This window comes from Charadrius vociferus, unplaced genomic scaffold (genome assembly GCF_000708025.1).
Source record: "Charadrius vociferus isolate BGI_N301 unplaced genomic scaffold, ASM70802v2 scaffold356, whole genome shotgun sequence".
Taxonomy (NCBI): domain Eukaryota; kingdom Metazoa; phylum Chordata; class Aves; order Charadriiformes; family Charadriidae; genus Charadrius; species Charadrius vociferus.
The window spans coordinates 1,562,239-1,575,975 of NW_009648717.1; the positions used below are offsets into that span (position 1 = coordinate 1,562,239).

The 13,737-nt window shown below is 39.3% G+C and overlaps 1 protein-coding gene across 1 annotated transcript; it reads right to left on the reverse strand.

Annotated features, from left to right (window-relative positions):
• Nucleotides 1–988: 988 nt before the first annotated feature.
• CRABP1 (cellular retinoic acid binding protein 1) lies at nt 989–13,645 on the reverse strand. The gene is made up of 3 exons (XM_009886681.1): nt 13,472–13,645; nt 10,633–10,746; nt 989–1,319 (listed from the first exon to the last, which is right to left on the reverse strand). The coding sequence occupies exons 1-3, from the start codon at nt 13,637–13,639 to the stop codon at nt 1,269–1,271; spliced, it is 333 nt and encodes a 110-aa protein (XP_009884983.1). The 5' UTR covers nt 13,640–13,645; the 3' UTR covers nt 989–1,268.
• Nucleotides 13,646–13,737: the final 92 nt, after the last annotated feature.

Here is a 13,737-nt window from a genome sequence, read left to right on the forward strand (position 1 = left end):
CTGAATATTAAGCATAGTCCAGTGAACAGGGCATATACTCAATTGGGTGACACGAAGCAGATAAATTATTCTTGCAAAGCTGAAAGTTGATCAGAGAAGCTTGGGTATTGCTCTGAAATAAGTAGTGGTCCTAGTCTCAATCTCCAGGTATTTCCAAGGCTGAAGAACAGAAGAATTTCTAGCTCATTAGAGGAATGTCTGTTCAGCTTGAATCTAATACTTGATAGTGCTGTGGCCAGAACTCTGAGCCAGAATAAATACACTAAATTTGGTGTTTCTTTCATTCTTGAACTATGGCCCTGGTTTGTGAAATACTTAGTTGTTCAAAGAATGAAATATTGAGTCACCATAAGTGAGAGCTGTAAACTGAGGGGGAGTACAGCCATCAGAAGTTCTTTCTGTCACAGGGGAGAAGGTAGGAGGAAAGCAGCTTTCCTTAGCTTTATCTTTTTATGGCCCAAACAAGTAAAGTATGTCAGATTGTGCTGGCTCTCTGATCAGCCCTGAGGTGCTTGGGTGTGATGACAATAAGTATTAGTCATGATCATAATGTTATTTGTCCTGTAGATACAGCTGGGTTTTGTACTTAGATAATGAGTGTCTCAACAGGGAAAGTCTGGGCATTCTTCAGAGACGCAGCAGGAAAGAGGGTAAAGATCTCTCCTTGTCTTGTCTGGTTCTGCTGAATCACAGTCCCAGCAACCCCAGGATACAGAAATTGTTCTTCAACAACTCTCACAAGGAGACGGGACAGAAAGAAGGAAAGAAGTAGAGCTCTGGGTTTAAAGAGGGCAGCCTTCAGCTCTGCAAACGGCCTTGCAATTCACTTGCTCTCCTGCGCTTTGTGTTGCCCTTGGAGGTGTTCCCTGCCAGCATAGTGCAAACCAACAGCAGTGAAACTCCACGCTGACTTCAACAGAGGGTAAGAAGTGTTTCAGTCCTTACCAAAGCACTGCTGGGTTTTCTATTAAAAACACCCAAAACCGGCTGTGAGTTATGCCCAATAAGTTTAATAATTGATGAAACCATAGCAAGTGACAACTACAAAATACAAAGCAGACACGAAAAATTATGGCATAAAACTGGGAAGGAATAGTGTCTGCGTTGAAAAATGAAAGCAAAGTACACTTAACAGAGGATACGGGTTCAGATATAACACACACGGTCACATACAACACCGCATTAGTAACAGCACACACAGATACTCATTATAATGGGGATTTTCACAGTTCTCCACTTCATCCCAGATGACAAGTAAATTGATGTTTTTACTCTCTTACATAAATTCTTGTGCACACAACATCATCAGCACCAAAGGTCTGGAAAAGAAATAGAAATCAATCAGAAGAGATGGAACCAGCAAACATTTAACACCATTTTTAAATGTTATTTTTACTGTAGTAGCTAGTTCTACAGCAGAAATACATTTTCCTATGTCTTTTGACAGATGAGAGTAAAGAAAGGAGTCATTTTGGAAGAGGAATGCAATGTAGGTAACCTTTTTTCCAAGGCACAATGAATTTTGTCAGAATGATAAATGACGCAGAAATTCCCCTTTTCTGTAGCTTCTTGGCATGCGTTTATAAATAAACATAAGAAAAGAAAGAGAATTTGGAATGTACTGTTGTTATATTTAGAAACAGTTGCAGCACTGTGAACTGGAAATGCTGAGGGTGGAATTCAGATGGCATGTTCAAAAGGTATTCTTTGATATTTGCAGGTATAAATCAGAGGAGTTCAAATGAAGACAGTGGAGCAATGCTGAAGACCAGAAGAATGTATATCTATAGCTTATAAACATAATGCTGCTGCAAGATGTTGACACAACATGCTGGGGTACCAAAACCCTCTCTCCCAAGCTGTAATGTAGCCAGTGTAAATCATAACCTTAACCAGTGAACTTGTTAACTATGATAGGGGTCTGAAATGGGGGCCCAGAATGGAGAAAAAAGTAGTGGAGATAAAACTCATTTCACATGACTAAACACCTATGAGATCTCTCAAATGTTTGATCACCACACATCTGAAAGTCACTGACTTCACTACAGACTATGTCCCATTATCATCCCATATACAAGATTCAGTACCTCAGAGTACCTTAATTTTCCAGATACTTAGAGCTGGTGTTATATGATGTTATACCATTGACTGAAACAGAGTTTCAGATACGAATCTGCAAGCCTGAGTTTTCTAAATCACTCTGTAGTTCTGCCCTTAAAAGGCAATTCTACCACAGCAGTATTGCAGTACGTATTGTCAGGACATTTAGGCAGGACAGCAATTGTGGCATCTGTCTGAGAAAGCCACCTAAACCCCAAAGTGTTTGTATGAAGTTTCAGGTCTGGCAGGCTAAAATCTAAGCAAGCAATTAAACATGAAGGACATAATGGGTTCAAGAGTGAGGAAATAACTGCCTGCAAAAAACTTCATGTTCAGCTACACTGACAGATAGTTTTGAGCTCACTACTAACCAGTTGTGAGGCGGGATGTTTGGTTGTAATAACTGCCAAGGTCTCACGGAAAAGTATAACTAAGACCTACCCCAGTGTGTTATGAAAATTCAGCTGGACTTTATTTGTTTTAATGCTTTCTACGCCTGTTTTGGCCAACACCTCTTTGAAAGGATTTGGCTTTAAAACTGACTCTGGCTTATATTTTGTTCACTTTATTGAGGAGGAAAATCTGTTAGTATTTTGGAGATACAGGCTTTGTTTTTATGCATATAAAGAGCTTATCATATCAGTCTTCATATACATTTTTAGCTTATCCATGAAAATGTCTGAAAATTCATGTTAAAGGATGCAGATAGTTCTCCATTGCCCACAGCACCAGCTGCAAATACCCTTACTATGGCTTCCTTCAACATTTCCAAAATTATACACAAAGGCAAAATTATTTCGGCAGGAGCTTTGCCAGAGAAAGCAAGTCAGAATCAAGACCATCCAGGGCTTGAGGTTGTCTGTGGAGACTGGAAGGTCACTCTGACAGGGATTGTCTTTTTATGGTACATTCAGGCATTGCTAAGCACAGTAAAGTTTGGGTCCCCCACCGCTATTTCAACACATATCATAAATAATAGTAAAACTAGTAAAACGGTCTTTGTGTAGTGTTCTTCAAGAGCTGGCACAGGCCTAGTCTGACAGTTGGAGCTGCACAGCTATGCAGCCACGTCTTGTGATGTGAGTGGGTGCCACATCAGCCAGTTCTAATGAGAAAGGCTGCCGCGGCAGTTTGCCAAAAGTCTTGTAACCTCCCTAGTAAATTTATGTCTATGAAATTAAGAGACAAACTCCTTCCCCTAAAGCTGTGCAACAGCAGTTATTCTCACAACAGGACAGCAGTTGTATTGAGAGGGAACACTGAAGGGAAGAGTAGATTGAAATAGACGTGATCCATACTGCAAGTCTGTCCTAGAGTGCCACTGTGGGTCTGACTGTTTGAAATTCTAGTGTCCAGTTCTGAGGCTGTGTTCCTGGGCAGAGTTTGCTCCTAAGAGATCAGTGGAGTCTGGTTGGCAGCTTCCTTGCAAGGCCCACAGAAGGGAGTGTGAAAATAAAGATAAAAATTTGTGGAGGAAGAAAAAAGAAATAGCAACTTTCTGGGAAAGCTCAGTAGTAGGAGTGCAACCAGAATGCATTGCAGGGGCAGCAAGTCCACTGTATGTTGTGACCACTCACAGTCACAACTTGACACGCTTGTGACAAGCTCAATGGCTGTTTGTTTTGTACTTCCAACATCAAGCTCCAGCTAGACTTCTGGACTCTTGAAAATCTCAGGCAAAAGACTGCATTCAAAGTGCTCTGTCAGGATAAAAATTAAGTGCAGAAAACATGGATGTACCTGGGGAACCCAAATGCCTAACAGTCTTAGTTGCTATACGCATGGATTGTCACTCCCTGCAACTCACCAGTCTCACAGTCTGGAAAAACACTATAATTTAAGACAATCATATCTTTAAAGCTAGATTGTAAAGAGATAAAATTCATGCAAAGCCCAATTACAATTACTCTGAAGTACCATGTAGCCACTGAGCACTTCTCAAACAGCCAGACATCCTTTCCTTGAAGACCCAGCTTAGGTTATGTGGCCTCTGACCTGTTTCAAGAATTAGCTGCATTTTTTAGCACTTAGATTTTATACCTTATACCCATTCAGATGGGTATAAGGTATACCTAATTCCATAAGGTATACCTAATTCCATACTGAAGCACACAAATAAATGGCTTTGATTGTCATAGTTATGTACATGGTTTAAATGTGGATTTATGTAGAAGGTGTTTCCCTATCTTATTGTAACTTACTAGCATTGTTGATAAAACTCCACTAAATGTTGCTAAACAAAGCAAAGAGGAACTTGTTCAAACTTGCTGCATTCCTTTTCTTGTGGTTACTCATAGAAATGTCTAGTGTACAGCTGGGCCCAAGCTCAGGGGAAGGTCCAAATCAGAAGGCTGTTACTCCTCTGTCCTTCACACTTAAATCCTTGTATTCAGGGGTAGGATGAAGCAGTTTAGTGTCTATGGTTCTAATTCTAGATTGGAAAGAAGTGACAGTTCCTGTCAGAACAAGCAGACTTAGAAGATTTCCAGGACGCAAAGGAGTAGAACGTTCTAATAAAAATAAAGAGAGCGAACAATCCTGGCTATTTGGTGTTGAAGTTTTAACAGAGCAACTAAAAAAAAGTGCAACACTCCCAAACTGCAATGCAAATATAAGGAGAAGATGCAGGATTTTCAAACACCACATTCTCACCAGCTTGCAAAGGTCCCACTTATCTTACAACATGCTACAAGGCAAGGTTTCTACCTAAGTCTAAAACAGGATTTTAAATGTCCAATGACTGCAAATTACAGAATTGTTTTCTTCACTTAGCTTGTCATAATCTGTGGCTAAGAGTCCAAAAGCACACTGCAAGCAAAGCCCTGCACAGGGCGATAATCCAATAAATTGACCTCTTTCAGTTCACTCAAAATCTGATGACCACTGACATCATTAGAGATTAAAAGAGAATTACAGGGCAGTAATATATTACTATGTGAGTAAATCTGCTTTTTGAAGGCCTTCTTTATAAATATTTGATGAGGAGCCTTTGTGATAAGTGCCTTGTGATAAGGAAGATTCCTTGTGATAGGAAGACTGTCATTGAAACAATCACCTGGGAAAGATCACTTGTGGCAGTGTATGCAAAAATCCCGTTATCTGCTCATGACTGACCAACCTGCAGAGGCAACTTGCAAAAGGAAGACAGAATACATCAGCAAACAAATGTGGAAGAGAAAATATTACTTAAATGAATCCTCAGAAAAGGCTTTGCCTGCATGCAAACTTCCACATTATCCAGAATAAACATATAAATCTTCGCAATAAAGGCATATTGCATATTTCCTCTCTCTGCCTGACTCCCATAATGTTTTATGAAAGAGGATGATCCTTATAGGACCATAGTCACAAAAGGTGCAGCCCCCACTTTCAAACTTGGATATTAATAGCAAATCACCCAACAACCTCACTTTCTGCAGGATATCAATCAACAGGACCATACAAAATCAGGTCATCTATCAAGGTACCTAAATGTTGGTATTTGTGTTTGAGAACTGTTATATTATACAGTTTCCTCAGAGACATGCAGCAAATGAATGACAGAGCTAAGAACATGAGACAATGGTATCTCCCAGTAGTAGTCCTGAAAACCAGCACATGGCAAACATCTAAGCTACAACTGATATTTTAAGAGGGTATATACAGGATTAGACGCATCCAAGATGCAGATGTTTTTGGCCTCTTTTGCTGCTTATGTTTGGGATGTGACGCAGACCAGGCTGTACTAGTGAGCAGCGGTTCCAGATCCCTAAGGCCCCTGGTAAATCTGCTCGTGGTAAACAGTAAATAAAAGTGTTAGGTCCATGCAACACATATGTATGCATTATTACAGGCTTCTGAACTTTTATCAAGGCTGCTTTAATGAGGTCAGCAGCAAAAACCCCCACTGACCTCAGTATGAGTAGACCCTCCTTTTGACAACTGATTTTATTTAAGATCACTCTCCAAAAACTATACTAAAGTTAAACACTTAGGTAGTTTAACATTGTTCGATACATCACAAATCTCAGCATTTGGCTGCAAAGTATCTTTCCAAATCTGCACTGACCCTTCTCATCTAGGATATTTAATTTTAGAAGACAGCAGTATCATTTAAAAAATGTTCACTCACTCATCTAGGCTCCACAGTTCACCAGTTTCAATCAACAATGGCATGATTTTCCTGGGGAGGGAATGTAGAATAGAAACCATGCTTGAACCCCCCCTAATGTTCTGATCTTTGACCCTTGCTATAATTGATTCTGAGAACCCCTGTGTGATACATGAACTGTGTAAAATGTGGTCTGAGGCTGTTTTTAAAGCCCCTCTTCAGTAATCATCCACTTTAAAATCTTAAAGTAAAATATATAGAGGCATGAGCAGCTAGGAAAGCAGCAATGCAGATAAAGTTTGAATAGAAATGTTTCTGATTTGAACAGCTAACATTTGTAAGCAGCATCCTTTAACTTTGTAAGAGCAGACCTTTTGTTCTTCTGACTTACACAAGTGATTAATAGCTCATTAATGTCCCTGACAAAAACACACAGCGACAGCTTTCTATAAAAGAAAAGGGAAGAAAAAGCATATTAATAGACTTAATCCCAGATCTTACTTTTCAGACTAATCTAAAGATACAGTCAAGACAAACAAATGTGGGCTTTGATGGGGATCTGTCCTTTTCTGCCTCCCTTGCTTGCATATTCCATGTAATTTTTATTATCTGCATTGTTCAGTACTTCTAAAATGCAGCACTGAAATCCCAGTAAGTGCATCGGATGAGATTAGAATAAACAGCACCGATGAAAGTAGCTGCAATGTTCTAACACATTCACAGCACCTTTTTTATAAAGCAGAGCTTGATCCTTCTTCCCTTATTCAGCTGAAAGGACTCTTTCTCTAACAGGACTTTAGACCTACATCTGCCATTGCATGAGTCAAATATTATTTATGCTACTAATAAGAGTAATCTCATTTTCCATGCTGTAAGGACCTAAGGAGAACTAAAGGCAAACTTAACTGGTACCTGAAGGTTAAGAAAACCTTTGCTAATCAAATAGTTTGTTCCCAGCATCTGTGTACCAGAGGACATGATATGACATGGAAGACCATCATATTGCTCCAAGGGAATATCTTTGAAGAACATAAGGAATTCTTCTGCCAGAATGCAAGAAAGATTGATAATTATACAGTAATATGGTTTCTATTTTAGCTCCGTGGTAGTCACGACAATTCAAAACTGATTTTTTTTTTTATTATATGTGATAATAAATGCATTTTATTTAACATTCTGTGTTGGGGAGAAAAATATATCCTTCCACTAGGAAAATGTCATAATCTAATGGATCCCCTAAGCAATGCAGCATATTAGATCAAAATTATGTGGCAAAGCTCCAACATTTTGCAGCCAGTATTAGCAGAGTAAAACTCATTCCTTACCCCCTGCCTGTTGCCCCAAGCCTTTTTTCCATTCATGCCTCAGTCTCACACAGTTTAGATTCTTCCTTGCACCCTTTTTTCCAAATGGGGTATGAGTTTTCTTGATTTCTTCTGCAAATGTATGTAATAGCTAAGAGGGAGACTCAAGACTTCTTGAAAGATTTCTTTGGATAAAGAAACAGGAGCAGAGACTGTGAGAATAAATATCAGCCTTGCAGAGTTCCTAAACTGCTACATCACAGGCTCTGCCCCATAAAAGACAGCTTCCCAGCTGCAGACACCTAGAAGTTCACAAGAATGTGGTTTCCTTCTGCTTATTTAAGGAACTCTGCCAGAATGGAAATGGAGAAGGCTTACCAAAGCACATCAGAAAGAATAAAGGAACAAAAAATATTTCTTAGGTAAGTAGGGAGGGTTGAAATATGTGAAGATGGGAATTGTTAAATGTTTGAAGTGATATGGGCAGCAGAACTGGATGAGAATGAGTTTCAGGTCCTAAAAAACCCTAACAAAGCTGGGAGGATGGAAGAAGAAAGGAAGGAGAAGACAAAGATCCCTTCTTCTCACTGTGATCTTTGTTTTGAAGAAGTAAGATGTAAGTGGGGGTTTGCAGACTCAGATCTAAGGAAAATTTCCAAGCATAAGATAAAATAATCAAAGTTGAATCTTTCTTCACTGGAGTGATGAAGAACTCAAACACAGTTGAGAGGCAAGAGATCAAAAGGGATCACAGGGTCTTTTCACTAAGAGCTCCTGTTCCTACTTTGTTCCCTGTTATAGCTGAGGAACACACCTCAGCCAGTCCCTTCAGGTAGTTTGGCTTTTAAAGCCCAAATAATGGTCTGTAGGGAATGTTCTGGGGTTCTAAACTTAGGGGCCACAGACAAGAAAATGTAGCTTCCCTTACCCTCTTCTGTCTTCCTCCAAACATTAGAACCCTTTGCTGCCTGCATCTCAGAAGTGTCAATTTTGGCCATCTTAACGTCTCCAAAGGACCAGAAACACGTCATTGCTGAGCTTCAGGTTTTCAGAAGATTTTGAACATGTTGACCCATGTATTTAAAAGTTTTAGTAGTTTAGAAAGGAAATTGATATGTTGGATGGGATTACAGAAGCACTGAAAGAATGATTCAAGGAAAGCTTGCTTTATATTGAAGGGCTCAAGGTCTTCCAATGGTTTAGCTTAACAACAAGAAGCTTTTTTCCAGGAGGTGGCTTGATCAGTGTTAATAAGAGAAGTATTTGCAATAACAAACTTTAGGCATATTATTTAGGTTCTTTTATACACAGTATGTAAAGACTGGAAGTTGAATCTAGACATACACAGATTAGAAAAAATGAGTATACTTTAATGGCAAGGAAATTAACCAGTAAAACAACTTACTGGAAGTTGTGATTGAGTTCCTGTAAATGGAAATATTTTACTAGGAAGGAAGTTTTTCTAATTTATATCCTAATTTGAAAAATAATTAATTCAGAAAAGCTCAACAGACTGTATTATACAAGAAAGAAGGTTAGATGGCTTTATCATCTTTGAATCGCTCTGGTTTCTTAACAAATCTCATTCTTCTTTCCCAGCTGGGTAAGTTCACATTTTTGATTACAGGAGGCAATTGTATTATGACTGGCTTTCTTGCTTTGCTTGGAACAGTTCACTTTGTTTAACAGCTGCCTCACTAGTTTGTTGCTTAAATAATAAACTACAGAAATGTATTGTTAGGAAGCTGGAAAAACTATAGTTGAGAATATATTTTGTCCACTGCATTACATATGAAGATGTGAAGCAGAGATCAAAGTACTTTGTCTCCTGAAGTTTTTTGATACTATGAAGAATTTCAGTGGTTGAGTCAAAAGAAGTCATCCAGAATTGGAGTATTCATTCAATAGAAACCAGTGTGATTTCACTAACAGCATACATCTCCTCATAAGGGGTGGGTGAACAGTTCCAAGATGTCTGGAATAATATTAACACCTTAAAGGCTTTTTGTTTATACTTGGTTAGGTTTGGGTCCTGTTTTTATTTCAGACGCAATCTTAAAAACAGAGCTCCAACTGCTTTAGAGAAACACTGGGGAGACTGTTTGTTTTTTAAAGTGCAGAGGTTTAGTTAATGTGATAGTTTGAAATAAAACCTCCCTGCTTTGATGTTTTCTTACCCGTCACTCCAGCATGTCTTCCATGCCCAAACTGATGAGGCATAACAGTCCAATCAACTATTTGTCCAGAATTCTCTAGTAAGAACATGTGCAATGAAATGATCCTGAACTCAAGCTGAACTGTGCTGCTTGTAATTCAGAGAAACTGTGTCTTTATCCAGTTCTGGGTATTGTTTCATTAATGTAGAGGGACTACCAAGGAAAGATTCAGTGAAGAGAACTCAATTCTAACAGAAATACGTGCAATATAAATAAATAAACTGCACATAATTCATGGCGTAAATATCGAGGCAGTTGCAGAAATGCTGCTTAGAATGCCTACAGTAATCCTGCTGCCATACGGAAGGTCACACAGGAGTGGGGGGATGTTGGCTGACAGCAAATGTGCAAATCAATGTATTGCTGAGAAACTCATGAAGGTAATTCTGAACTGGATTCAGAGATGATCAAGGAATTGGGGAAGGTGGCAGAGGTCGGGGAGGAATTATATATTCTTCATAGACAGAATGAGATTAGAGCATGCTAACAACATGCCACATCTTTCCTGATTATGTCTAAGAAGCAACGTATTATGCCCATGCCTAAAAAAGAAGGTTCTACAGAAAGAAGGTCAAATGCCTTCATCTCACTTCCACCAGAGAAAATCTGCAATAAATCAAGCGAATTCTTTGGTGGCAGTGTGAATTTACACAGCAGAAGTGGCCCACTTGTGATTATTCTACCAGTAAAAGTATGGCAAAAGTTATAGCAATAAAATGCAACTAAGAAACTGCATATATCTTCATTTAAAAAAAAAAAATAAAAAGAAAGAAAGAAAGTGATGTATGAATTCTATTGTAGAGGGTTATGAAAATGGTAGTTTTCCAGATGGGTTTAAGTAAGAAAAAATAGTAAGTCATACTACATGGTAACAAAAAACTGTTAATATGGTGCATATATCGGGTGGGTTCAAGATTCTTACCAAAATCAGCTCATCATTAGCTAATTCTCGAGTCCAGTATGTTTTGGGGCCATCTCCCTCAATAAGAGTTTGTTTGCAATAGATCTTGTTTTCATTCTCCCAAGTGGCCAAACTCTGCAGGCAAGAAAACCATTAGGAATAACATTAATTATATTCCCCAGCAGCATGAGGCAGAGAGACAACAATGAGCAGTAGTGCGAATAATTGCTGCAGTAAAGGAGCAACACATCGATACATAAAGGCAAAGGGAAAAAGACATCAGTGGAAAGTGGTGAAATCAAAATTATATTAACAAGAAAGTAATTGTAAATGTGCCTTTTCAATATAAATTCGCATTTGCTTCCAAATTAAAAAGCCACTCAGTTTTCATAAAATGCTTGATGTTGAAAAGTATCATTTACAAACCTGTGATAATGTAGTGTCTACATTCTCAAGCATCTTTGTACACATGTGGTTTGGTCTGACTTGTTATTTATCACTACAGAGTCTCCTTAGTGTAAAAGCATCAAGAATCATATGTATCATTTTGTAGTCATAAATAATGCAGTATTTGTCCCTTACAACCTTTCATGCTATATGGCACTGTGCCAAGTTAACAGTAGATTAAACACTTATTGTGCCAACAAACTAGAATAAATCACAACTAAATTAAAGAAACTTTGTTAAAACTTTAGTGTTTGCGATATTACTTTTTTAAGGTTGTAGGTCTGGAGATTGAAATACCCTTGGGCATTTTTCAAAGCATTTCAATAATGACTATGAAACCACTGAAAAATGAAATAAAATAAAATAAAAAAAACATAGGATTTTGTTTAGCTTTCACAAACAGGCAAGCCTTGACTCTGTTGCTTTTCATTCTAGCACTGAACTATTATTCTACATTGCAATGGAACAGCTGTGCAGAAGGATGCCCTGTAATGAATGTGCAAGTAATCGCTTTATAACTAGCACATGGGAGACATTCATTAGTCTGTGATTATATACATGTACATGTGTGTGTGTGCATATGTATGCATAAATTCAAGTTAACACTTCCCAGACTTTCCAAGGGAAAAAAACTTAACTTTGATTTAAAATTAGCTGTTTACTTTATAAATACTAATTCAGAACAATAGTTTTTTTAAGCCAACAAGCCATCTCAGATGGCAGTTATAGAAGCTATGCCTTGCAGTTCAACTACATATGAGTCGCTCTTTGTCTGTATGAACAATGGAGCAAGTTAGTTGGCAGAAGAAAACCCTCCACCTCATAAAGTGTATCAAAATCTATCACCAGTCAGCAATTTTGCCAGATATTGCAAATTACATTCTGAAGTATTACTTTATTATCTGTCAGTTTCTGCTCTGTGGCCACATCTTGGTTATATACACACAGCAGTACAACTTATTCCTGAGAGTGGACTATAAATAATTTCACAACACATGGAAAAAATTTACTACTTCACAAAACACATTTCTTTCAGATTTTTCCAACTTTCATAGCTTACAGCCATAATTATTGTTTTTCCATCTGCAGCAATAAATCCTTCTCTAGAAAGCAGGTCACATTTATTGCATATGCATTATGCATGAAGACATTAAAATACTACTTTTGCCGAACAAGATAAATGAACAAAGCAAGCAACATTTCCTGAGCAAACTGTTAAATATACGATAAGTCATCCTAGAGATCAAGTGAATGTTCTAAATGTTGACTGACTCCCAGAATCTGCCTCCCTTTTTCATATATTTAAATTCACAGCAATTTCACTGGGGATAGGAAGTTCTGAATTTTTAGTGGTGCAAATGGTCTCAGAAGCTGCCCCAAGAATTAGCAGAGATCGTATTTTGGATAGCAGATTATTTCACCCACATAGGCTACTTTTAAAACTGTATTCTCATTTGGTACTGCGTTCTGATACTCTTTATTCATACTTCTTTTCTAAGTGTTTTATATATACTTCTCTTATAAGTGTGAGAGTAAAGTGCCTGAGGAAAGGATAACTAAGCCATGCCTTTGATAACTTTTTTTCAAAAGACAGCTATGATCACAGCCCAGTTCTCCAAAACCCTGGATCCTATGTGTCTACACCAGTGAGAAGCTGGTCTTAGATGCTGCCGCCGACTTAAAGCCCCCTCCACAGCTATAGAAGTGGTTACAAAAGTAGACGAGCAGGGGCTCACACACAGAATCAAGCCCCAAACACTCCAGTGAACGCCCTCTAATGCACTTCTGCTCAAGGAGATGGTGTAATTATGGCTGGTATAACACTAGCTGAAAGTCTGTCTTACACTGTTAAAGACTTATCTGACCAGCAAACTGGAGATGTGCACTTGCGAGGGAATGAAAGAGGATTTCAGCCCCAAACTACCAACAGGCTGCGGTCCTGCTTGTGAACTCAGCTGATTCAGTTTAGGACAAAAGTTATATCAGGTTGTGCGCTAAATCCTGACTCTTGAGGTCCCTCTTGCTCCACTGTTCCCCGTGTTCTCGTCAGGGACGGAGGCTGGGGAGAGCTTTCACTACAGCTGAGGTCTCCAGGGGAGAAGGAAGCAAAAGGAGCTGGACAAAACCCTGCCAGCCAAGGAGACATCAAGCAGGTATTCAAACTCTGCCTTTGGGACCTGCTATGCTCTTTTACCTTCAGATTTCAGTTTTACCCTGCAAGAGGGAGAATGTCGGATGAAGAACAAGAGGAACAGCAACGACCAAAAACCCCCCAAAAGTTTTTCTGGGAAGAAGAGGGTGGAAGGGCAGCACTGCCACTGTCTGGGGACACCAGCAGCAGATGGGTTTGTCCCATCTAAAAATAACTTAGTAACATGCACACACACCCCCGCACCCCCAGCTCTCCTCCTACCCTGCACTTCCGTCCATCCACCGTCTCCTCCTCAAAGCTCTCCCCGATTTTGAAGTTGATTTCAGTGGTGCGGACAGTGGTGGAAGTTTTGATGTAGAACTGGTCCCCGTCCTGGCGGATCTCCACGTGGGGTTTGGAGGCGGCAGCCACCGCCACCTTCCTGAGCATGGCATTGACACCTGGGCGAAGCGGGGAGGAAGCAGAGCTTGAAGTCGCCAGCCGCGCCCGGGACTGAGCTCGCCCCGCACCACGCGGAGCGAGGACCC

Coding starts and splice junctions, on each gene's coding strand:
- CRABP1 (XM_009886681.1), bottom strand. CDS start 13,639: ATGCTCAGGAAGGTGGCGGTGGCTGCCGCCTCCAAACCCCACGTGGAG. Junction 10,747..13,471: donor TGGATGGACGGAAGTGCAGG/GTAGGAGGAGAG, acceptor TCTTGCCTGCAG/AGTTTGGCCACTTGGGAGAA. Junction 1,320..10,632: donor CTAATGATGAGCTGATTTTG/GTAAGAATCTTG, acceptor TTTCTTTTCCAG/ACCTTTGGTGCTGATGATGT.